Genomic DNA, 27522 nt, shown 5'->3' on the forward strand with positions numbered 1-27522 from the left:
GCTCATGTCACTTCATTATGACAAAGGCTACCAATCCTTCTAAAAATAAAGTTTTGGCAAAAGAAAGGGAAGTAACACAAAGGGCATGAAAATGAAGACTCCCTAGGCTTCACAAACCTAATACCATTTGAATTCAAAGAGAACAAGAGTTGAACATGTACATACACATTGCCAATACATCCAAATATCACAGAAGACCATCGCTTGATAACTGACACTGATTGATTGTCTGTAAATTCAAATCCATGTAACAGAGATGGCACCAATCATCCCTTTCTAAAAACTAATCAGTTCACTTATACATGAGTAACATCATGATTATTAGTTTGAAGAAAATAAGCACCTAATCTTTAATTACAGTCTGAGAAGTTTTAAGAAGGTATTTATTACATCTACAATTCTGATCTAAAGAAAACTATTTACTAAAAGAAAGGGGAGAAAGGAGGGAAAACTGAGGATGGTTGAGATGGAAATAGTTGCTACCTATTTGTTAGGAGTAAGCTATCAAATGTTGTTCTTTTAACATCATTCTTGTAACTTTCAAACTTTCAAGATTTATTCCTTTTAGACTACTATAAAATGTTTCTTCAAAACTATGTAATTCTTGCAAAATATTAAATTTATAAATGTTAACCTTAGTGTGGCTCAAATATTTCTTTCCAGAGATTCATTTCTTTTGAGAAATATATACATACACATTATTATGTAGGTAGCCAAATTGATTCTTGGATTTTAGGATAAACATAACAATTTAAGCTGTTATATTGAAGCAAATCACAATACTTTTACAGCCTACTGTAAAAGAGTGCATTGAGCCTACTGTACGAGAGTGCATTGATATTTCCATTTGGAGAATCTAATGAACCTGAAGACTGATGAGTAGAAAGAAATGTAAACGTATTATGCAAGCATTTTGAAAAGACCAAATAGAAAACAAAAAATGAAGACCAACTTATACATAATTTAAACAAAGCAAATAAAATTGGAACACATGAAAACAACATAAAAGTCAGAGTGACACATACAAAATCCCACAAAAAAGGTTCAATACTCACAACTGTACAACCTTTTCCACTTTTAACTTGAATTCAATAGTATCGGCACAGGTCAAAAAATTTTGAATAAATCCATAATCAACACTCAAGCAGTTCCCAGACTGATAGATATCACTGATATTCAAGGTATCAGTAAGTGTATAATTTGAAAAGACTAATCTACTAACACCATTCCTTCCATTGAATTTAAGGGTATATTTATAGTTTGAAGCATTATTTTGAGGGCCAATATATTGAACTGCAATAAAAAATTTCCTAACACTGGGATCTCGTTTCACTCTATACCAAAATATTTCCCCGTGTGCAACAATAAGTTGTGCTGCTGATAGTTCTTCAGATAAATCAAAATTATCAATAAATATGTTGTTATCTTCTTTCATGCGTGCTCGTAGTTCATGCATCTTCTTAACATGAGCATATATTTCATTACGCCTTCCTTCCCACGTACACCCAGTCTTCAACCCTGGTTCACACTGATAAAGTCTGTAGGGACACACAGAAGCATGTTCATCCAAACACTTCCCTGAAAGCTTTTCACAACAGCCATAATCTGCATTCTTGCATGAAAATAACAGTTTTTCGGCAACATGTTCAGCAAATAAATTACGAGCTTGGATAAATGCACCACGGCATGTTGGGCATACTTCTACTTTGTTTTTACACAAGGCACAAATATTATGTCCATTGATGCAGAGTGAAATTGGTGCAGACATATACTCTGAACATACAGGACATTCAAGAAGACTAGTGAGACTCTCGTTCAGACCTTCAGACACGGTTGAAGCCATTGTAGACCTAGAGAGAAGAAAAGTATGTGATTATCAGCGCCATTAATGTCACTTTCACACAAAACAAAAATTTTCAATGATTTACAACTGGAAATTTTCCTTGCGATTGTTGATTAAAGGGACCTAACAACAGTGTCCGCCTTTCTAGCGTAACGGTTAACACCATTAGCTGCCATCCTCAGGAGGGTACAATTCCTGGTACTACCAGAAATTTAAGAATGGCAGGAGGGCTGGTATGTGGTTAAAATGTACATGCAGCTTACGTCCATTGCGGGTGTGCCTGAAAAGAGCTGCACCACTTTGGGACAAGGACACGGGGTCTGTGGATGACAAAAATAGTTTGGACAATCTACCTTGTTCACCCCTAAGTATACAGTATTCCATGCCTGTTGTACGAAGCTACTGAAAAGAGTAACTCCTCAGGGGTTCCCAACTTGGTAACATGGGTTGGTAATGATAGGGCTCTAGTTGAGTCTGGTATCGCATCGACTTACTTGTAACAGGCTCCTCACTTTCATGCAGCCTATCTTAACTGACTTCCCTTAGACAACTTTGCTCTCCTCTGACTTCAACATTATTCTGTGAATTCTACATCCTTCATGGCCCTTTTCTTTCTTTTACTGATACCTTCATTCATCAAAGTATTGCCCCTCTTTCTTTTCCTCTTCTAAAAAGATGTTTTCCCAGCCATTACCCAGCTCGCTAACACAACGAAGGTTTTTGGTGACATAAGAACAGGAAAGTGATAGGATGGTGAAGGTAGGAGCGGCCTTGGCCTTAATTAAGGTACAGGCCCAGTATTTGCCTAGTGTGAAAATGGGAAACCTCAGAAAACCATCTACAGGGCTGCTGACAGTGGGATTTGAACCCATCCTCTCCCAAATGCAAGCTCACAGCTAAGCAACCTAAACTGCACAGCAAACTCCTTCGGCCTTCTAATTACCGTTATAGAGAGGATGGTAATCTAGATTTGCTTCCTCTTAAAACAATAATCACCGGGCGAGCTGGCCATGCGGTTAGAGGCATGCAGCTGTGTACTTGCATCCGGGAGATAGTGGGTTCGAACCCCACTGTCGGCAGCCCTGAAGATGGTTTTCCGTGGTTTCCCATATTCACACCAGGCAAATGCTGGGGCTGTACCTTAAGTAAGTCCATGGCTGCTTCCTTCCCAGTCCTAGCCATTTCCTATCCCATCATCACCATAAGACCTATCTGTGTCAATGCAACATAAAGCAAAAAAAATAATCACCCCCTCTGTCAACAATCTTCTTATACAGTACATACAGATCTTTATAAACTGTTACAACTTTCTGCATTCAGTCTGCAAGCCTCTGTAAATTTACTAAACACCTCTACAATCCTCCATTTGTAACTAGGTCTGTGACCTCGTTTAGTTCCATACCTCTCCGAAAACTGTGAAAGTAGTTAGTGGGACGTAGAGCAAATAACATTATTTAGTTTCATTTCTGTTGTCTTAAAATCATTAGAAACCGAGTCTAACCATCGTCGGCTTGGTCTCCCTCTATGACAGAATCCATTATGCTCCTAGGTAACCTATCCTCCTCCATTTGCTTCTCATGATCTCACCATCAAAGCCTGTTAATGCATACTGCTTCATCAATCAAGTTAATTCCTAACTTAGCCTTTATCTCTTCGTTCCAAGTACCACCTGCCATTGTTCCCACTTGCTTGTACCAGTGGTCATTCTCACTACTTTCATGTTTGTTACTTCTAACTTATGAAGAGGATATCCTGAGTCCACCCAGCTATCACTTCCATGCAGCAAACTTAGCCTGGAAAGAGAATGGTGTATAAAGATTATTTAGCATGGGAGCCGAGTTCTTTCTTACAGAATACTGTTGATCGCAACTGCTGCACCTTGACTCAATCTCACTACAAACCTGAGGAAATACACATCCTAAATGCTTGAAATGATCTACCTCTTCCAGTTTTGAATTTCCAAAGTGACATTCATTTCTCTTAAGTTTCTTCCCTACTCACATCATGTTACTCTTGGAAAGGCTAATTTTCTCTTCATATTCATGCACCTTGAAAATAGGTGAGGTGAATGGAAGAGGTATATGATGTGTTATGAGGAGATTTACCTAATCCATGAACTGGAAAATATCCCAAGAAAAGCAGCACAATTTGTTCTGGATGATTTCTGAAAAAAGAGCAATGTTACAAATTCTGGGCTGGGAAAACTTGGGAGAAAGGAGACAAGATGCTTGACTAAGGGCCATTTTCTTCAAATCGAGTTAAACCTGGTATAAATCAAACCTGTTTAACTTTAGTACCTAGTTTAAACCTGCGTCCATTTTTTCCACCAATTTCTGACACTCATTTAGTTTAAACGGCAGCTTGCCCGTTTAAACTAATGATGTCAAGTCTGCGCTAGCGTTGTCTGCATTGAAAGAATAGTCAAAGGCATGGTCGATTGGAATTGGCCAATCAGAGCCAAGTAATTCAACGACCGACATTTTTGTACTAATATCAGCTGTTTGTGGCGAATTAATGCAATCGTACGTAGTGAATAAAGTAGAAATTCAGCGGGATAATAGCTCTACTGATAAATAAATTGCTTACATTTTTGCGAAGTGTTGTATCATATAATTTTACTCGTTGTCTTCAATTTCTTCGAGAGCACTTTATTTCATATTTTTCTCTAACATGCTTTACCACAAACAAGTACCGTGGGCCTAATAGGCCTATGTGTATTTTGATGTCCGTATTGTCTTATAAAACACACAGGAATGTCAAAATATTAAAATCCTGGTCTTTTAGCAATATTCCTTTCCTCAGAAAATCAACATTTATATGAATTTCAAGTAAACAAATTCAAGCATGCTCAAGATTTATCTCCTATTAAAATCCATCGCCCTCGGCCAGGATCAATCTCGCAAACCTCGGATCCAGCAGATAGACCAGTGAGGATGTATTATTTGGAGATTTATTACTTAATTCTATACTCGTTTATAACATAACCTAGTTTGCGGTACATAGTAATGTATGCATAATACTCTTCTCACTATAGCATTAATATGTCTATTGCTGGTATGCTGGCAATAGTTAGGATGAAACATTCTTAACTATAATTTATTTTATTACTAGTTACTAGCAAGCATGAAACACATTATTATTTTTCTGATCCCATAAATATTTATTGAATATAATTTATATATTCTTAAGAGCAGTTGTCTTAAATATGACAAAACAAACACATTATGTAAGTCATGTAATATTTGATCAGATTCTGAAAATCCTGATCACTAGAAAATAAAGCTGTGGTACTGTACTTACCCTCCAGCAATGTAGTTTAATTTCAGTATTTCTCCGCTGAGTGGAACTCATTCAGTCTACAGCATCACAGTTATTCGACATTTTCCGAGTGTAGCCTGTCAAGAATAGGTTGGAAGAATTTGGAAAGTATCAGATTAGTTATCTGAGTGTGATCACAGTTGGGACATTTAAATATTTTGTTAAACTTTCCCTTCACAGTTTAATTTTGTGCTCGGTCTGTCAGGTCATCAGCCCAGAGGCTGGTTGTATCCTCAAATAGCACTACCGATGGAGACACCAAAATGAGGCGTACTAGGCAAGATGAGGAGTAAGGTAGTAAATGTATTGTAAATGTAAGGAAGTTACTCGAGGGAAGGGCAACTTTTCTTGAGAAATACCATAAAGCTCCCCGATCTTGATGCTTACTTAAACATTGTGAAGTGCTAGCACAAGAAGATAAACAAGGTTTAATTGTGATTTGGATTTCAATAGTTTTGCTAATGGACTTGTTCCTGAAGCTGGACTCGTTATGACCTATGTCCTTCCTTATGTCAATCACATCATAGTAGATAATGAGATGAAATGAATGACAGTATGAAAGGGGCGCTGTGCCGAGTAGCTCAGACAGTTGAGACGCTGGTCTTCTGAAACCAACCTGGTAGGTGCGATCCTGGCTGAGTCCGGTGGTATTTGAACGTGCTCAAATACGTCAGCCTCGTGTTGGTAGATTTACTGGCATGTAAAAGAACTCATGTGGGACTAAATCTCAGCACCTCACACTCTCCGAAAATGGTCAAAAGTAGTTAGTGGGATGTAGAAACAGTATTATTATTATTATTATTATTATTATTATTATTATTATTATTATTAGGAATGGGGAGTTAAAGACCGGTGTCAACATAGCTTACTGCTAATGAAAAGATAAGAATTTCATGATTATTGGTCCGTATTGAACTGTGAATTACAATAGTAGTTAAATATTTTATATTTAAGATATACGAGGCGCTATCTCTAAAATTATGAACATCTCTGAGGAGAGTATCATCAATGCCCAGGAGAAGGTTGAAAAACGTATAACTTATTGTCTATGCCCACCAGCAAAGAAGGGGAAAACATATATGTGTTACAGATGTGAAAAACCAGTGTGCTTGGAGTATACAAGAAAGATCTGCTTTGAATGTGTTGAGTGAGAGTAACACAAGTTCAGTGCTAGCAATTTCCATCCCAACAAGAAATCAGTCTCATGTGTGGTTAATTTTCAGTAAAGTGGTTATCAAACATCTTTAATACCCAAGTTACAGTCCATTTTTGTAGATAGTGTAAAGGATATGTGTGTTTAAAGGAACAGTGGATTCTGAGTAATATAAATTGCTGTGACTGTAATCTGAAGGCATGAGGGTTCTATAAATGAACAATATGGAAAATGTTGTTGTGGTTTTAGGGTTGAATAAAGTGTAGTTATTCAAATGAAAACAGCTAGCAATTTCTCTCGGTAACAATCTCTTCCGTAGTCACATTAATTTTGATGCGGTCTCTGTGCCCTCACGTCCATGCTGATGTCACTGAAAATGTACATCAATACTTAAGGGTTATTAATCCATGCTTTATAAGCAGGTATGATGAATGATGAAAGATTTCATTACAGTTACTTGACTAGAGTACAGCCCTGTAATTTATTTGGTATAAGTAAAGAAAAACTTGGCAATATAACAATGTACAACAACATACTGATATAATTAACTCCTTAACATCAATTTTATGCTAAGCTTAAAAACTCTATTTTTCAACAAGATAACCCTTGAGAGTCAAAAATATATAAAATCTCATCTCTGGGTGATGAGTTGTCTTGAATATTCAGTAATGGCTATTATTATATATACTCATAAACATAAAGTTCATATACAATCTTAAAATTGAAAAATTAGAGTTGATTCCAGTCCTGTACTGTTAAAATGTTCATTTCACAGGTGCGCTGCTAGCCATTTATTAGATAAAAACTTGTTGTGTTCATTAAAATGCTAAATTGAACCTTTTTTCAAAGTTTATTAATATGTAAAAATGTAGTTCTTATGCTATATATCTAGTGGTTGGAACTGTGATTATTTGCCCTGAAGTTGTTAAGCGGGCATAGCCTCTCAGTTCAATACAACCCTGCAAAGATGAAAGCCCAATGTATTGCAAAGACAGGACGGCACGGAACAGCTGATTACAGCATGCAAGCTAACAAGATGGCGTGGAAGCTCAGAGCGAGTGAGAGGGTACGTTATTGGCTGTGACGTAATCGCCACGTGTAGCTGACTCGCTATCGTCTGGAACATTCCAGAAACCTTTTTACTTCTCGGATTTCTGTTGAGATATTTAAAAAAATGAAGCATTTCACTGTAAAGCCCACTACTTGGATGTTACCATGTTAAAATTTCAAGCCAATAGACCCACAGATTACAAAAATATTGTAGTGGAAAGAAAACACATTTTTCTGTGAGCGAACAGCAGTGACCTCGACTGCGCATATAAAAGAGTGTGTTCCGGGAGGTAGAATCTGTTATGCATCGTAACTCAACAGTGACGGCGTGTCGTACTGACACTGTGCGGGTCGCGAACCTGCAACTTTGCCGTTCGTAATGTTGTACTATTCGCCAGACTTATAAAATCTTTCAACAGTGCGTCGATACTTTGAAAATATCCAGCATGTGTCGAGATTAACATATCTCGGAGATTTACTTGGAAATTATAAAAATTTCAGCCTGTATTAATGTGAACTTTAACTTTCAATAGTGATAACTTGGGACTTATAAAATTTAGCGCATGTGATAATGTGACTAACATTCGACCAGTGCCACTCGAGATTTATAAAATTCGTATCAATGATACTCAGGACTTAGAAAATTCTTGAGATTAACATTTTCAGTGATTAAATATATCAGATGTCGTCTTATTTGTAAACAGTAACACAAAATGATACAGTGAATCTTAAGGTTATTTTACCATAAATTAAGGAAATATCAACTTGGTTGAAAGAAATGTTTCGTGTGTGGTTAGCGATCTGAACTTTCACTTCACTCTTTAAATTCATTTTCAATCCAATACTGCGAACCGGAGAGACTGTGGCATCATTTTTCATGTAAATAGAATGAGTTGTACTGTGAACCGTGTAAACAGAATGAACTATGCTTTGAACTGTGTTTCGAATTTCAAATCGTGGACTGTGCTTCAAAACTTTGAACTGTGCTTTCACTTCAAAGTGAATTTTTTGCTAGTCAAGTATCTTTACTTAGAAATAAGCTTCTAATTTCAACTTCAGATGATAGACTGTGACATGAACTGTAATACTTTGTGCTATTTTACTGACTTCCAAATAAGTAAAATCATGCTAGTTCAACACTCTTATAAGTTAATCCGTCAATTGAACTTTCTAGTGTTAATACAATTTAACACGTGACACAGAAATCTTGACCGAGTGTTGCCATTATCATATCAACCTCAACGAGATACGACATGGGAGATCATACGTAGTACAATGAGGGACTGAACGTGGTACTTCGTGGGAGATGGTACATCACAACATCGATGGAGCTCATCAATGCTGTTTGCTGTACATTTCACCAGTTCCTGCTTCAGGTGATATGAGTGCCTTTAATTTCAAAACAACTTAAACTGCAGAGACAGTGATAAAATTTTGAAGTCATTTCAAAGTGATAAATAATCCAGTTCAATCACTAATTCATAATAGACTTCATGAACTAAAAACTTTATTTTTATTCAAGTGTTAATTCAAAGAACTCAGAAATTTCCAGGGATTTTTTTTTTCAAATGATAATAATCTTAGAAAGACTGTAGGCATGTTCCTTAAGAAAGACTGTAGACATATTTCTTAAAAAGACTGTAGGCATTTTCTTAGAAAGACTCTAGATTTCAAGTGTTAACTTCTTGAAGAAAACCTTAAGTTCTGATACTGGATTTTCAAAGACTCTTTTGAAGCAACATTTATTTCATGAAGAGTGATTCTTTTGACTTTTGTTTGCTATGAACATTTATTGAGAATTTTCTACAGTGCAATAATGATTATTACAAAAAGAAAGTACAATTAATTTGGATTCACATGCGAAATAATCAAGTTTTCTTCGCATCATATCAATTGAATAAAGCTAGCCTTAAAAACAGAACATATATTATTTTGCACTGCGAGTACCTTTCTCTGTTCTTACTGGCTCCTAAGAACCGAACACTACCAGGACCTATCTTATGCTCCTTTTTAAGCAACTCTTCCTGGTACAGTATGTAATGTGCATATATTCTATGCAGATGGTTTAAATTCATTTGGTAGAATCTGAGGATGTTCTTGTACAACAAAACATGACATTCTTTGTTCAATATGTATTTTTTACAGGTATGTTATATTTTGAACTTGGTGTTTGACAGACTGAAAAGCTTTTAGGTTACATTAAGTAAGTCGACACGGGAAAATATGGCTTCCTTCTTAACAAACTTGTTTTGAATGAATTTTTTTTCAAGCCAATCAATTTTTTCAAACCAAGTCTCTTGACATCTGTCAAGGTCTAATACCGTATTTCACCGCATAATAGTCACCACAGCGTAATCGTTGCATCCTTTATTTTCAATACAAGAATCTGAATTTTAAAATTTCATTGCATGTTCGTCGCACGTCAAATTTTGTTCATCAGTCTGTTTAAAAGGTAAATGGAACTGCAATATAAGTTACATATGAATGCGCAATTTAAATACGTATATGGCTTATCGGCAATTTGGCAAGACAGTCACGTTTGAGGATGTCTTACAACATATTAATTAATTAATAAACAATACCAGTATACGTAAAACGCATGAATTACCAGTAGTCTGAAGTGATCACGAGAAAGTTTATACACCAGTGACATATGAGTTCTCATCTGAAAAACGTTATCGCTTATCGGCAACGTCACCTGGAAATACGGGCACCGCACACAGTTGTTTTCTAATACGGCTTTCAAAGCCTTGCAACCAGGGGTGCACTGGTTTCGGAATGCACAGGTGAACGGCGACAAAATGAATAATTGAGAATCTAATTAACGAAGGGAAAAAAAAATTTAATATTTACTCTTATCAATGGTAAACATCAGAATGAATACGTTCTTTTTTCATAACATTGTCATGTTCTTGTAGCCTACTATAATACATAATCGAACGTACCGGTACTGGGAAATTTATGAGTAGGTACACCCCTACTTGCAACCCTTATACTTCACCTCTAGTGGACCTCTCCGTGTTGGGTGGGTATGGAGGCTTTCCCCGTTTCATATTTATTAGGTACTCTCGCAGAAGTATCGACTGCTCTGGAATGTACAGATACATGTGTGTGTTTTTAAGTGACTTGATTACTGTAGACATGTGTGCATGAGAATTTAAGGTTTACTGTGGGGTTTCTTTCAGGATGTGTGTAGAAATATTTTGCGTTTGAACACAATTATACAAAACAGTTCTGAAAAATAATCTACACAGCAACACATTAACGCGTGAAGCATATATTCGTAATTATAGGGAGCATGCACGGTACTAGTAACAGAGCACTCTGGCGGAGTTCCGAGAATTAATATGGAGAGAATGCGTTCCGCTGAAGTGAAGACTTGCGTCATAGTTACGGCAAAAAATATCGTTGCATCTTGTAGTCAAGATATGGAGTAGTGTTATGGAAGTTGTAATACAATATGATTTTGAGTACATACACTTCCAGAATAGTCGCCAGTCAACAGTGAATAAAGCACAGAAACCAGTTGACAGTGGCCATGTGTTACAAGCTGAAGAAAGACAAACTGTTTCCAGTTGTACACTTACTGGCTTTGTCATAAGACAGACAAGTGTTAGCAAAACCCCGTACAAGGTTACAATTGAGGTAATTACGTTAGCTCATTATTGTTAAACATAACAGTATTATATTTTACATTTTAATTTTATGTGATTCAGTTAAGTCTGTAATACTTTGAATTTCTATTACAGCTTGACAATCAACTAAACTGTGTTGAATCAAACTGTGACTGTGTGGCTGGTGCCAGTGGGTGCTGTAAACACGTGTGCCATTATACAGTACTGCAATTCTGATTCAGGATTTAAAAGACAAATTTGCTGTAAGAATGGGGGAAACCAAATTTGAAAACAGCTGGTATGTAATATTATGTTAATTATGTAATTAATACAGTGTAGATTTTATATCTTCTAGGGTCCGTAAAATATTCAAAAGGGAAGAAGGCTGAAGATCTATTTCCCAAGAAGGGGGCGAGAACTGACAAGGGTGCTGTTATTACCATCGATGAACTAGGAAAAACAAATCTAGATAATTCGCCTTGGACTGAAATTATTAGAGCGGAGATGAAAACAGAGTCTGAATCGGTAGCTAAAAGTTTGTGTGAAGAGTTGTGCAACAATAGCGTCAATATTGGCGTAAGAACAAATTTTAATAAACTCATGAATGAGCTGCTTCAATTTCAAGATGATTCCACAGTGTTCACTTCTGGAGAGTTTGTTTTAGATGACGATTTTTATACTTCTCATATTATGGTAACAACAGAAAAAATACTTGATATAGCATTTAAAACTCAGTTTCCAGTGAAGGTGATGAATGGTTGAAGGTGCAGGCACTACGCATTTCCGCTTCAAGTCTAGCCCATTGGGCCTGTAGGACGCTCTTATTTATGGCAAGGCTACTGAGGACATTGCCCTGAAAGAGTACTCCTCTTTAACAGGATTGGAATGTGTAACCTCGGGGGTAGTAATACACCGTAAACAACCCTGGCTTTGTGCTACACCGGACGGGTTGGTTCTAGGAAAGGATGGACATATATCCAAGATTCTAGAAATTAAGTGTCCAATTTTGTGCAATGATAGACCAATAATTGAACCTCCTGACACTATAAATGTTAAATACTTGCACAGAGACTCAGGTGGTAATTTGAGACTGAAAAATAGCCATATCTATTATAGTCAGTGTCAGATACTGTTATATTGTACAGGATTTTAGGAGCTGGATTTTTATGTATATTCACCTCTGGGTTCTGTTATTGCCCCTGTGAAATATGATTATTCCTTTCCTGAAACATCCATTCCATTGTTGGAAAGGTTTTATTTTGGCCACTGCATCTCTTTATTACAGAAGAAGATGAAAGCCTAAGATTAGTAAATGATTGTTGAATTATCAGTACATAAAATGTGAAGAATTAAAGTCAAACAGGGTTATTATATGCTCTTTTTATTAAATAGTGAATTATGACTACAATGTACAAGTGTTAATCTCCTGTAAATCACGTCTTATCTGTCAGCATGTTCCTGCTGTAGACCTACTACCATGTTAAAATACTATGCATACTTTTTAAATATAACTTAGGTTCCAAAAAAATACTGTACATATAAAAATACATTTAAACCTGATATTGTTGCCACAGGGAAAAATAAATAACAATTGTAACTACCTCATATCTATGAATCTGTGAAAACTCAAATTTCGCGAGTGATATTTCCGGTGAAATTGACTGTGCTTTTGACAAGCTATTGACAGGCAGCATTCAGTAAGCAAATAAAAAGGAATTCAGTATAAACATACGTGCAGGGGTTACAGTTCTACATTCTTTATTATTGGTGGCAAGAAATTTGCTAGCACAAAAGAAGCTACATAATGTCGCTGATATACAGAAACAGAGCTTTAGGAATATTTTTCCGTATGCATCTTTCAACATGAATTCGCACACTTGCTACACTCTGAGTTTATAACACTTCATCTTCTGTAAATCTCCCATTGTGAAGAAAAGGCGGCATAACAAGTAAAGAATGAAGTGACTGTCTTTTAATACCCAGGAATCCTTTGTCGGCTAATATAACGTCCCCTTCACTCAAAAGATTTAGGTAGTCTGAATTGTTAAGAATAAAAGTATCACTAGTTCTTCCACCACAATAAGGGGAAACAAAAACAACAGTTCCGTTTGGGACCACAGCTAATAAAAATTTAAATGTATAACATGACTTGTACGAAGAATACATGTAACATCTCTCATCTATTCTTGCTGGCGTTTCTGATTTCATTTCTGTGCAATCTATTATAACTCGTGCACCAGGATGAAATGTTTTAAAAGCGCGAGGCAAAGTATTTTGCATGGATAGTTTGCGTTTCTTGACTACTCCGAGAGCAGTAAAAAATATTCACGCAACAGTAGTCCGACCTACACCAAATATGACTGCCAAGGCAGCAAAGATTATACCCAATTTCATTTTCATTAAAAAGAGTAAACAAACATCATTATTACTTATATTTATGAACACTTTAGAAACAAAGTAAAATAAATGAATGTTTTAAATGAAACACTTGTTAAATCCTTCAACTGTGCCTCACTTTTTATGCTCTGGTATCCATGAAATCCTCTGCATATGTCCACGGGGGTGCTGGGACCACGAATTTTACCCACCTTCTCCGAAATACTTGGAGGTACTGTGCTTGAGTTGCACTGTATGCCTACATCGTTCCCACTAAAAACACAAGTGAATTTGAAAGTCGTTGCTTCAATCTGAAATGCTGCTTGCAGCAACTTATGTAGTTTTTCACACTCATTTTTCACAATAAATTCATGAGTTACCTGATCAGAAGACGTATGTATATTTGAGCATTTCATTTGTTAACTCGCTCTTGCAAACCGGGATACATCACATTCTATTTTCGGTTTCTTCTTATAGCTGTCATGAAACACAGATGGTATAAATGATGGATGAATTTCAATATTACTTGGCTTTGCTCAAACAAAATGTTCACTGCAAACAACGGAGCATTTGGTGGGTTCCCATGGAGTTCCATCTGCACTGAAATGCAGGAAAACATTTATTATTCGATACTGTTTCGATACTCTATGCCTCGCAACAGCAATAATGCATTATAATGATCATGGAGTGTATTTATGAAAACTAATGGTAGTGAGAAATTACGATGCACGGCAATGCTTGCTATCACAGCTGACAGAAGAAAGTTGCCGCCTTGCATAATTTTAAAGAGGAAATCTATGCCTAAGCAAATAGTTTCCCTGTGGAATCCACGTACGAGTGCAAACAAAGGGTTGGACGGTCGTGAACTCATGCTGCCCTGAGTTAAAACTGTGTGAAATAGAAGACCTGGTGTACTACTAAAACAGCCAGCTCTGCTTATTTCAGGTAGATTCCGAGGTCACCACGTTAACAAAGTGAAGCCAACTTCTCAATGAAAATAAGACAACAGGTAAGTCATTCCCAGTGGCCTAACATGACGCCCACTGAAAATAATAGACGTCCAGCCTTTGGCTTATTATGTGCGTACACAATGAAGAGTTGGGACCTTATACCACCTGAACTAGTCTCCAAGAGCTTCAAAAAGACTTGGAAATCGAACACACTACACGAATCCGAAGATGACGCTGTGTGGTAGACTGACAAATAATCTGACACGGGTATGAGCAATGGCGAGGATGACACATCAGATACCAAAACCAGAAGATGCCAAGTAAATTGTTTACCGGGAAGTCCATATTTCACAATAATGCAACAATTTTTTTGCTAGTATAATATTTTAGCTTTAATGCTCTGATTAATGACAATCTATAAAAGTTTTGTCTGTACATTGCCCGGAATTTGAAAAGAATGGTATTTCTGTATCGCTCATGTCCACAGTAACAAGGAAATGCACTTTTTACTTTTCTGTTACTTCTGTCTGTATGTACAGTATGTACGCGCATCACAAGAAAACTGCACAAGATAATTTAATGAAAATCGAAGTGAGGGATGAGCCACTACAATCTAGGCTATAAATCATTTTATTCTCGCTGAGTGAAATGGTAGTTTAGGGGAAGACCTAAAATTTAATTCTCAAATATTTATGCTATTAGTGGTCGTATCGATACATACTAAACAACTAAAGTTATACAGAATTAAATTTCCAATCATTTATATCTTATACATTTTTACCGTACCAGCTATAACAGAAATATTCATGTATTTGTATTTTTGTTGCTAAGTCCATATCAATGCCGAGCCGTGAGAAAATGGGTGAACAGAATTTAATGAAAATCGGCATATAGAGTCAGGAAATAAGAAACTACAGTTTAAGCTGTAAACAATTTTATTCACCTTGGATGAAATGGTAGCTTAGGGGAAGGCGCCTAAAATTTAATTTTTAAATACCTACGTTATTTGTCCTATTGAAAAGTACTACATAACAAAAGTTATAGAGAATACAATTTCCGATCATTTTATGTTTTATTCAGTTTTAACGTGCCGACTATGATAAGAGTGGTTTTTCAGAGTCGGAAGAAAATTAAACGTGAAGGCCTACAATATCGAAAGCACATAACATTGCTCAACAATAACATTACAATGACCATTGTTTATTGTGATGTTCTTTGTCTCCTACGCTGACACTCAACTCCGATAGATGGGATTACTGCTGCGTACCAAGTATAACAGCCTGACTGAATACTGGTCGAAAATAGCTGGGGAGTTAGATAACTTTCTTCTTTAGCTTGCCATTCCGCACGTTCAATACATTTTCTGATACTGTTGGTATGTAACACACTGGTTCATCACAGTATTCCTGCTATTCGATCCCTACTCTGACGCACCGTTTTGAACAAGCAGCGTGCACACTTCAGGCAGAGGCTCTCTTAGTAGTAGTATGAACTGGTCTAGAATTACATTTAGGCCTATTTCAAATTATAGCACCACAATTCACTAAATAACTCAAAATTCAACCCTGAAAAAGAGCCATTTCATAAGAAAAGCTTCGTCCTCTTCACTTTTATTAATTCAACATTCATTTTATTCCAAATTAGCAGTTTCTACTCTGGCTTGGTGGAAAAATTTGCCCCCAAGTCAGATAGTTATTTTCCCCGCCAGATGAATTGAGATGATATTATTGACAGTATAAATGGTTTCTCAAAATTAATACTGAACCCTGGATAGCAGCTACCGCTATTTATCAACAGATGTTTTTCTGTGCCTCATAAAATCCAGACCTGGGATAAAAGTTTAGGAATTGGCCCCCAGGCTCCCACCATCAAACTTGTGAAATATATCTTGCAGTCCATATTTTTGTTTATAATACGAGACTAAAGGGTCATAAATACTCTTCTTCTCTAAAATCCACTTCTTCTGGTTGACCAGAATGCTATTCAAATTGCACAGTTGAGTCAATGATCATTCTGTTCTTGCTTTCCAGTTTAAAGGCTATACCTATTAGCCTGGTGCTACCATTTGCCTCCAATCCAGACACTCCCTGCAGACCATATAGCCTCGCTCTGTGAGGGTGCCAGCCATCATGTGTCAAATCTTGTGGTGTCAATCATTCCTTTAAATATTTCCGAATGGACAAGCACCCAGGACATGAGCAAGTGTTTCATTCTTTCTATGGCAACGCTGACCGAGGGCGTTATCTCGGTAAGGAGCGAATTACAACATGAAATTTTCATCATTGTATCAACGTCGGGTTGAAACAGACAGAGTATAAAAATATTTCACATATCAATAAAATCAATCGATACTGATCTGCATTTAGGGCAGTCGCCCAGGTGGCAGATTCCCTATCTGTTGTTTTCCTAGCCTTTTCCTAAATGATTTCAAATTGGAAATTTATTGAACATTGGTAAGTTATTCCAATCCCTAACTCCCCCTCCTATAAATGAATATTTGCCCCAGTTTGTCCTCTTGAATTCCAACTTTATCTTCATACTGTGATCTTTCCTACTTTTATAAATGCCATTCAAACTTATTCGTCTACTAATGTCATTCCATGCCATCTCTCCGCTGACAACTAGGAATATACCACTTAGTCGAGCAGCTCTTCTTTCTCCCAATTCTTCCCAGCCCAAACTTTGCAACATGTTTGTAACGCTACTCTTTTGTCAGAAATCACCCAGAGCAAATCAAGCTGCTTTCCTTTGGATTTTTTCCAGTTCTTGAATCAGGTAATCCTGGTGAGGGTCCCATACACTGGAACCATACTCTAGTTGGGGTCTTACCGGAGACTTACATGCCCTCTCCTTTACATCCTTATTACAACCCCTAAACACCCTCATAACCATGTGCAGAGATCTGTACCCTTTATTTACAATCCCATTTATGTGATTACCCCAATGAAGATCTTTCCTTATATTAACACCTAGATACTTACAATGATCCCCAAAAGGAACTTTCACCCCATTAAACGCAGTAATTAAAACTGAGAGGACTTTTCCTATTTGTGAATCTCACAACCTAACTTTTAACTCCATTTATCAACATACCATTGCATGCTGTCCATCTCACAACATTTTCGAGATCACGTTGCAGTTGCTCACAATCTTTTAACTCGTTTATTACTCTATAGAGAATAACATCATCTGCAAAAAGCCTTACCTCTGGTTCCACTTCTTTACTCATATTATATATATATATATATATATATATATATGAAAACATAAAGGTCCAATAATACTGCCTTGAGGAATTCCCCTCTTAATTATCACAGGGTCAGATAAAGTTTCGCCTACTCTGATTCTCTGAGATCTATATTCTAGAAATATAGCAACCCATGCTGTCACTTTTTTGTCTAGTCCAATTGCACCCATTTTTGCCAGCAGTCTCCCATGATCCACCCTATCAAATGCTTTAGACAAGTCAATTGCGATACAGTCCATTTGACCTCTGGAATCCAAGATATCTGCTATATCTTGCTGGAATCCTACAAGTTGAACTTCACTGGAATAACCTTTCCTAAAACTGAACTGCCTTCTATCAAACCAGTTATTAATTTCACAAACATGTCTAATATAATCAGAAAGAATGCCTTCACAAAGCTTACATACAATGCATGTCAAACTTACTGGCCTGTAATTTTCAGTTTTATGTGTATCACCCTTTCCTTTATACACAGGGGCTACTATAGCAACTCTCCATTCATCTGGTATAGCTCCTCCGACCAAACAATAATCAAATAAGGTACTTCAGATATGGTACTATATCCCAATCCATTGTCTTTAATATATCCCCAGAAATCTTATCAATTCCAGCTGCTTTTCTAGTTTTCAACTTTTGTATCCTATTGTAAATGTCATTGTTATCATATGTAAATTTTAATACTTCTTTAGCCTTAGTCTCCTCTTCTATCTCATAGTGATCAGTTATCCACTTATTAGAGGGTGTGTATTCATGAAATAATGTGACACCCCTACTCCTATGGGACAAATCACAGTCTTGCAATACGGTACGAACCTTCGTGGTAGCAGGAAATTGAGTGCAACTATTGATGATAAGGTCAGTCCCCTCAATACCAAGTTGATTCAAGCAGTCATAACTCTCTGCTTTCAGGCCCCTTGTGCCATTTATATAAGGGTTGTTCGCTCTACTCAAAACCTGATGGATGTTTAAATGTGGAAGTCAAGTTTCCCAAGAGGCACAGAAGAGACCAAGGCCTTTGTATTTCCTGGCGTATCGGTTGGTAGTTGAAAGACCTCTTTCAGAGTGCTTTTCATTATCTTATTTGCATCGGATAAAAACTTTTGTGGAAGTTTATGCATAGGTGTTGCCTGGAATGGAAATATGAGTGTTGGAGCGATTGAATAGTTTAAAATTTGGAATTCCTGATCTGCTTGCAGCAAAGGTGAGTTAATAAGAATTTCTACAACATCTCGTAGTTTTTCAGACTGGTTTGAGTATCAAATACAGTTCGTCAGAGAAGTTTATGCCTAGTTAATGTATAGATTCACCACGGGCTTGTGTTATTTCTTGTTGATTTATACTGATGCTTTCACCTGAATATTTCCCTTTCTTGACACATACAGTTAAAGAGATTTCGACACATTTATGTTGAGGCCTATTTCACGAAACCACTGTATGGCAATTTTTGTCAGTTCAGTTGCTGTTTCCACACCATTACCGATGATTACCACTGTCATCTGTGAAACTCATGTGAAACTTTGCTCTCCTTTAACTAGAGAGAAATCATATTGACTAGCTATGGATTCTTCAGATAACTGTGCAAGAATGTGATCTGTTGCTAAATTATACAGAGCAGGAGATAGTGGAGAACCTTGCAATACACCACATTTAAATTGGATGGGATCAGTTTTCTGGTTTCGTGTTTCAATCTGTCTATTATTATCTTCTTGCAAATCTATACATATATAAAATAAGAGTTTTGTCTGTACATTGCTCAGAATTTTAAAAGAATGGTCTTTCTTTATCAGTCACGTCCACAGTAACAAGGAAATGCACTTTTTACTTTTCCATAATGTCTATATGTATGCATGCGTATCACAAGAAAACGGCTGAAGACAATTTAATGAAAATCAGCATGTAAAGTCAAGGAATGAGCCACTACAATCTATATAACTAAAGTTATATAGAATTAAATTTCCGATTATTTGTCATACATTGTTACCGTACCAGCTTTGATAACAGATATTCATGAATGTGTATTTAAGTTACCAAGTCCATATCAATGCCGAGCCAGGAGAAAATGGGTTAACAGAATTTAATGAAAGTCGGTATATAGAGTCGGGGAATAAGAAACTAAAGCCTTAAGTTATAAACAATTTTATTTGCCCTGTATGAAATTGTAGTTTTGGGGAAGGCGCCTAAAATTTAATTTTTAAAGACATATGTTATTGGTCTTATCGAAAAGCACTACATAATGAAATAAATTGATAAAGAATACAATTTCCGATCATTTATGTTTTATTCAGTTTTACCGTACCGACTATGAAAAGAGTGGTATTTCAGAGTCAGAAGAAAACTAAATGTAAGGCCTACAATATCAAAAGCGCATAAGATTGATAAACAATAAGATTACATTGACCATTGTTTGCTGTGATGTTCTTTGTCTCTTATGCTGCCACTCAACCCCGATAGATGGGATTACTGCTGCGCACCAAGTATAACAGCCTGCCTGAATACTGGCGGGAAATAGCTGGGGAGTTAGAAAACTTTCATCTTTAGCATGGCATTCCTCTGGTTCATTTCCTGATACTGCTGGTAAGTAACACACTGGTTCAACATAGTATTCCAGCTATTCGATACCTACTCTGACTCACTGTTTTGAATGAGCAGTGTGCACACTTACGGTAGAGGCTCACTTAGTAGTAGTATGACCTGGTCTAGAATTACAATGTAGGCCTATTCCAAATTTTAGCACCACAATTCACTAAATAACTCAAAATTCAACCCCGAAAAGAGCCTTTTCTTAAGAAAAGCTTCTTCCTCTTCACTTTTATTAAATTCATTTTATTCCAAATTAGCAGTGAAGAGGAAGTTTCTCCTCTGGCTTGGAGGAAAAGTTTGCCTCCAAGTCAGATTGTTTTTTCCACCGCCACTGTAGTGAATCGAGATTTTCCGACTCATCGGGTACTCTTAGGAAACAGATTAGTAAAAGGGCATGGTTTCTGCCCTGGGACTCTCCACTATTCGACCACCCTCCACCCACCCCCCCTGCCGAAAAAAAGACAAAGAGAGTTCACGGATCATGGCTGTCTGCGGCTTAGTCATTCCACCTCTAGAACTTTGGACTGTTAGATCAGCAGCGTACCACTGTTCGTTAAAACTGAGAAAATATGTGGTTTCTCATTTGATCGAGTATTTTCATATCTTGAAGAGGAGAAGAATAAATACCTCGAGGATCAATCTTGTAATTGTTGCCAGACGTAAGTTCGTGAGGAGCAGTATGACACGTGTGACAGTAGCACTATGTTTTAACTTAAAATAGTATTAACTCTTCAAGATTAAAAACTTTTAAAAAATAGTGCTACATTCGTAGGTGTTATACTGCTCCACAAGAACTTGCATCTGGTAACGATTACTAGATTGTTTCCTCGAGATATTTATTCTTCTCTTCAAGATTGTAAAATCTTTTAAAACAAAGTGCCACAGTCACGTGTGTTACACTGCTCCACACGAACTCACGTCTGGTGAAAAAAATTCACATTACTGGTTATTCACTTGTGCATTGTATTTTCCTCTTTTTAAGTGATCGGCTGATGATGATCCGGAATTTGGGTCGAAACCAGTCCCATTTATAATTAACTAGTGATGTAACCTTACATTACTAAGTTTACATGTATTGAAAAGGTGGAACCATTACATAATTTTATTAACTTTAATTGTAATCTCAGTTCAATATGGACCATAATAAAATTCTTATCTCTAAATCAAACCGAAGTGCATGCAGCAACATCATCACAAGGCGAAAATATTCAAGAGCTCTCCCATCTGTGGCCCAGAGAAATCTTGAAGATCATACATTCGTCTCTAACACATCCCTTGGAAGGCTGTAAATCTTCCTTATTTTCTATAGCTATATATTTGTGAATTTTACGATCCACTCCAGCAATTCATCAGGAAAGAACAACATCCAGAGTCCATAATGGTAATGACATCATTCCCTCCACATTTTACCCCTGGTAGATGGAGAACTATGCTCCACTTTTTCTGCCACCTGTTTCTTAGGGAGCATGAATTTTCCAAGTAGTCTTGTCACATCATACATATTATTCGCACACTTTTCAGTGATTGATTTTTGTACAGGGGTGAGGAGTAAGGAGGGAGCTCTCCCAGTTCTGATAATACTGCCAACTGAATGGAAATGAAATCTGAATTTAATTGATATGATCAATCGATATGAATTTTCTAAACCTTAGTTATCCTAAGCCAATAAAGTCATCTTCATCTACCGAAACTTCACTCACACTACTGTGGATGCTTTCTTGTGGAGCTTCATCAGCAAAGTAATCCATTTCATGACTCATATTTACATGAGATACATTATCATCAGTATCCGGCAAGGTGACATCATCATCTGATGAATCCCGAAGCCACCTGTGTATACCACTTTCTTGAACACTCATAATATTTACGAATAAACCAACTAATCATCAGTTCTAAGCAAGAGCAGTGCTTTCTAAGAATGTAACGTGGTAGGACATGGGTGAGCGCTATGCTAACTAGAGAGACAGAACATTTCAGAATGTACCAGTCTGCACATAAATACTTCACACTTGGTCTACAACAATGTGTGTTTATTGCTTTGTAACACTGTAAGGGGGAGGTTTTATTTGCACACTTTTTAGTGATTGATTTTTGTACAGGGGCGAGGAGTAAGGAGGGAGCTCTCCCGGTTTTGGTAATACTGCCAACTGAATGGAAATGAAATCTGAATTGAATCAATAATAATATGATCGATATGAATTTTCTAAACTTTTTTTTTTTTTTTTTTTTTGCTAGTGTCTTTACGTCGCACCGACACAGATAGGTTTTATGGCGACGATGGAATAGGAAAGGTCTAGGAGTTGGAAGGAAGCGGCCATGGCCTTAATTAAGGTACAGCCCCAGAATTTGCCTGGTGTGAAAATGAGAAACCATGGAAACCATCTTCAGGGCTGCCGAAAATTGGATTCGAACCCACTATCTCCCAGATGCAAGTTCATAGCCACGGGCCCCTAACCGCATGGCCAACTTGCTTTATTATCTTAAGCCAACAACTGTGTCACACACAACTTATATAACATTTCTTGATGCGAATCTTGTTCTTAGCATGAATTCTATAGTTTGGCTTTGCTGTGTAAACAACAACAGTACTAGTATGTAAAGTGTACGCCAGACGTCACACAGTGATGCATAAGCGATTCATAGTTTGTGTTTCAAAGGATGCCAATACAAATCTCGAAGATAAACAAGGTCGACCGATTCAGCACCAGGGTGTCCATATATCACTAAAAGGTTTCTAGCCCAACAGGCCTAACTGTTGATTCCTAAGATATTTTAACATGAAGGTGAGTGCAGCGCTCACATTGTGACCAGCCCAGCATATGCCTGGCATGAAAATGGGGAAACAATGGAAAACCATCTTCAGGACTGCTGAATGGGATTCAAACCCACCAGCGCTATTACTCCAAATCAAGGAGTGGGGGTCTGCACTCTGTTCAACCAAGCGAAGTAGTCTTTTGCACTTTGCACCACGCAACGCACTGGTGCATGCACCCTAAGAGGCCCTGTCCTAGAGTATGTGGAGGAGGTGAAGAACATAAATGACAGGATGATCATAGGAAAAATAAAATAAGAGGCGGGGACAGAAGATATGTTTCAAGTATATGCTCCGCAAGTGGGGAATAAAGAATCCTTAGAAGAATTCCTTGAGGACGTGGAAAAATATATAGAGGATAAGGAAATAATAATAATGGGAGACCTAAATGCTCAAGTGGGAAGAGAGAGACAAGAAAGAGAGGAGATCTTGGGATCATACAGTTATGGAAGTAAGAACACGGAAGGAGATGTTCTAATGGACTTCTGTCAGCGGAAATTATAGGGAATACGTGGTTCAGGAAGAAAAATAGCCTGAAGATAACGATGTATGATGGGGAGATGGAAGAACGAAAACTCTGATAGACAATATACTATTGGAAAAAGGACATCAGAAAGAGCTAATGGATGTTACAACAATGCCAGAAGAAGCCTTTGGGGGTGATCATAGGGCACTGGTAGCAAAATTAAAAGTGGGAAAGGTCATTACACTGCCAGAAAAAAGAAAAAGAAAGATTAAGGTCTGGAGATTAAAAGAAAAGGAGGTTGGAGAAGAGTTTAAGAAAGATTTGAGAGTACAGACACCAAGGACAGATATCAGCGATGTGGAACAAGAATGGAAAAATTTTAAGACGACATTTGTAAGTAGTGCAGAGAAAACATGTGGAAGAACATCAAGAAAAGTAGGGGAAAAGGCAACAAAATGGTGGAATGATGAAAAGATGAAAACTTGGAAGGAATGGAAAACTAAAAAGACTGAAGAAAGTAAAACAAAATATACAGAAGCAAAAAGAGATTGCAAGAAAGTAATTGCAGAGGAAAAGCTGGGAAGAATTCACCCAGAAAATCAGGGAGGATTTAAATTGTGGGAGAAAATTATTTGGAGTTGTAAAAAATAGAAGGAATAAGAAGGTGAACACTGAATTCGTTAAAAAACAAAGAAGAAATATTGACTAAACCAGAAGAGATAAGAGACAGATGGAAAGAATATTTCTGCTGCTACTTGCTTTACGTCGCACTGACACAGATAAGTCTTATGGCGACGATGGGACAGGAAGGGGCTAGGAGTGGGAAGGAAGCAGCCGTGGCCTTAATTAAGGTACAGCCCCAGCATTTGCCTGGTGTGAAAATGGGAAACCACGGAAAACCATCTTCAGGGCTTCCGACAGTGGGGTTCGAACCCACTATCTCCCGAATACTGGACACTGGCTGCACTTAAGCGACTGCAGCTATCGAGCTCGGTAAAAAATATTTCAGCGAGCTACTAAAGGTGAGACATCAGATAAGTGGAAAAATTACACGAGCAAACAAAACTGGGAGGAAAAAATACAAGAAGAATCAGCCATTACTATGGCTGAAGTGGAATGGGCAGTTAGTAAAATGAAGATGGGAAAAGCTGTGGGAATAGATGAAGTGTCAATAGAAATGATCAAAGCAGCAGGACCAGTGGGATTGCAATGGACATACAGACTTCTCAGATGTGTGTGGAGAAAGAAGAAAGTTCCTGAAGACTGGAAAAAGGGAATTATATTACCAATATTCAAGAAAGAAGATAGGAAGATGTGTGGTAACTACCGAGGAATTACAATCATCTCACATATTGGCAAAATAATGGAAATACTAGGAAAAAGACAAAGTAAAGGTAGAAAGCCAAATAGAAGAACAATTTGGATTTAGAGGAGGCAGGTCAACAGTGGAACCCATTTTCATCCAGAGACAAAATATGGAAAAAAAAGTTGGAAATATGGGAAGGATATGATAAATGACCTTTATTGATTTGGAAAAGGCTTATGATAGCATCCCTACAACAAACGTTTGGGAAAGCTTAATAAACAGAGGGATTGACAAAGAATAGAGAAGCATGATAAATGTAATTTACAAAGATTGCTACAGTAGTGTGAAGACTACAGTCGGGGCATCAGAATGGTTTAGAATTGAGAATCGACTAAAACAAGGAAATGGTTGTCACTGTTACTGTTTTTAACGGTGATGGATGACATCATGAAGGCAGCAATGAAAGATTACAGTAGGAGGAAGATGAAGGTGATGTTGTTTGCAGATGATGTGGTGATTTGGGGTGAGGATGAAGTGGAGGTTAGATGCAATAAATAAAAATATTGAAAAATGGGGACTGAAGATAAATGTGGAGAGGAGTAAAACAGAGGTGATGAGTACAGGCGAGAAAGAAGGAAAAGGAATTATCAAAGTGGGAGATAAGAAACTGGAAGTAGTAAAACACTTCAAATATTTGGGAAGTGTACTGTCTGAAGATGGAAATTAACAGAAGAATACAAGTGGGGAGTGCTTCCTATCAACAGGAGAGAGGACTAGTATGGAACAAGGATATACTAACCTATAATGACATACGCAGCAGAAACTTGGACAATGACTCAGAGGGATGAGAACAGAGTACAAGCAGCTGAAATGAAATTTCTGAGAAGTATGGCACTGAGGAGAGACAGAGTAAGAAACGAAGATATACAGAAAGAACTGGGAGTACAGAAATTAAAGGACAAACTGGAGCAAAACAGATTGAAATGGTTTGGACATGTCAAACGGATGAATGAAGTAAGACTACCAAGACAAGCACTGGAAGGACGGATGACAGGGAAGAGAGGATGGGCAAGAGCAAGAATGCGGTGGATGGACTTGGTGAAGAGTAGCATTAGAAAATGAAAAATGGATTGGAACGCCGTGTCGGAAGAAGGATAGTGGAACGACAGAACAAAGTGGAGAAGAATCATATTTGCTCCCACCCAGCGTCAGCTGGAAATAGGAAAATGATTATGATGATAATATCGACGTAGATAACTGGTAAATGAAAAACGGATATACACCTTGAGCTACAGCGGATAACATAGCCGTGCGAGCGTGATCCAAGCACACAACTTAAACAATGTTACAGATAATTCCGTGACAGCGTATCTGATATATCGGTGAAAAAGTGACAGGCTGTGATTCATCGATCACCTCTAATCCCAACCCGTGTGTCATTCACTATCTTGAATCTGCTGGTACCCACTAGCTAAGGTTATGTAAATGCTGAGCATAGTGTTATGATTTAAACACTATATTGATTACCTTGACCAATTTCCACCGTTATAGCCTGCAAATTTCACACAATCGCCTAGCTTAATGAATAAATAATTTATTGCACCGTATAAATCATAATGTAATACGCAGTCATTCTATAGTTGGTGCCACCATATGAGGCAGTGAAACCAAAGCAATTATTGTAAGAAATATACGGACATTAAAAATTATTCACTTCCAATGTGACAAGCTTACTAGATATCTCTGACTTTTCAAATATTTGTGTCAAACTTAATATACCAGACCTACTGCAAAAGGAGGTGGGACGTGGACGTGAATATTTTGCACTCTCAGTAACTAGTAAAATTCAAACGCTCACTGATAATTAACGTTATATTTTGACGTACAAATCATAAATTCTTACCATTCAGGTCGTTTAATATGTTTTCCGCCAAGCAAATTAAATTATAGTGCTTTTTAGTATGTTTTCGACGTAATCTACATACTCCAGGCTGAGCAAGGATCATGTAAGAGTATACTGCTGTTTGTTTCTTTTAAAAGCACTGAACTAACTCATAAATGACTGATGAGCATGGAGCCAAAGCACTCAACGAAGGTTTGCAAAACCCAGCAAAACTCGTTACATACCATGTGACAAAATCTAGGAAATAAAACAGTAAACAACGCAGAAAAAGAAAGTTGGTATCGCACAACGACACACAGGGAATAAGGAATACAGGGAGATGCAAGGATCATGTAAGAGAAACAGATCCGTCACTCCTGTAAAGGGCCCCATACACGCGCAGACTTCTGGAATACACCTGCACAGACTTGCCTCCGGCGCCTCCGGGAGGTAAGTCGGAAGCGTTGCCTACGTTATTATTAGACCTGGGATTTTAAGGCAAATGCCTATTTCGTTCCTTGCGAAATAACATGATTTTTAAAAAATATGTTGATGTTTCATGATAAATCCCTTACATTAATAGAGTTTTATAGTGCCCTAAAATGCCTATTTGGACCTTTGAAGCCTATTTTACTATTTGAGTGCCTAAAAATGCCTATTTTCTACATTTAAAATAAAATTCAACTTCTGTAATTTTCACAATCACACAATGGACATCCCTGGAATGAGCAGAACTGCAGAGGGTGGGTTTTTCACAGAAATATGCTCTTCCAAGACAACTGTCACCAAAGGAATGCTGAGTGAAGGGTGGAGGTGGAGGATGAGCTCAGAAGAACAACGAGCAGGGAGTAAAGGACGTTCTGTGTCGAGCGACGGGGTGAGGGGAGGATTATCCAGGAAGAACAAGGAGCAGGTAGTAAGAAGG

The 27522-nt window shown here is 37.4% G+C and overlaps 1 protein-coding gene across 5 annotated transcripts; it reads right to left on the minus strand.

Annotated features, from left to right (window-relative positions):
- Positions 1-26899, minus strand: LOC136858406 (E3 ubiquitin-protein ligase sina). Of its 5 annotated transcripts, XM_068225549.1 has the most exons (3): positions 26619-26891; positions 5144-5238; positions 3-1850 (listed from the first exon to the last, which is right to left on the minus strand). In XM_068225549.1, exon 3 carries the CDS (start codon positions 1841-1843, stop codon positions 1052-1054), a length of 792 nt encoding a protein of 263 aa, XP_068081650.1. In that variant the 5' UTR covers positions 1844-1850; positions 5144-5238; positions 26619-26891; the 3' UTR covers positions 3-1051. The 5 variants fall into 5 exon arrangements, 3 of the variants coding, with proteins under 3 accessions (XP_066994028.1, XP_068081650.1, XP_066994026.1); XM_067137927.2 differs by lacking the exons at positions 5144-5238; positions 26619-26891 and adding an exon at positions 26243-26300 and having other exon boundaries at positions 1-1850; XM_067137925.2 differs by lacking the exon at positions 5144-5238 and having other exon boundaries at positions 6-1850; positions 26619-26889.
- Positions 26900-27522: the final 623 nt, after the last annotated feature.

This window comes from Anabrus simplex, chromosome 1 (assembly GCF_040414725.1).
Source record: "Anabrus simplex isolate iqAnaSimp1 chromosome 1, ASM4041472v1, whole genome shotgun sequence".
NCBI classification, from domain to species: Eukaryota; Metazoa; Arthropoda; class Insecta; order Orthoptera; family Tettigoniidae; genus Anabrus; species Anabrus simplex.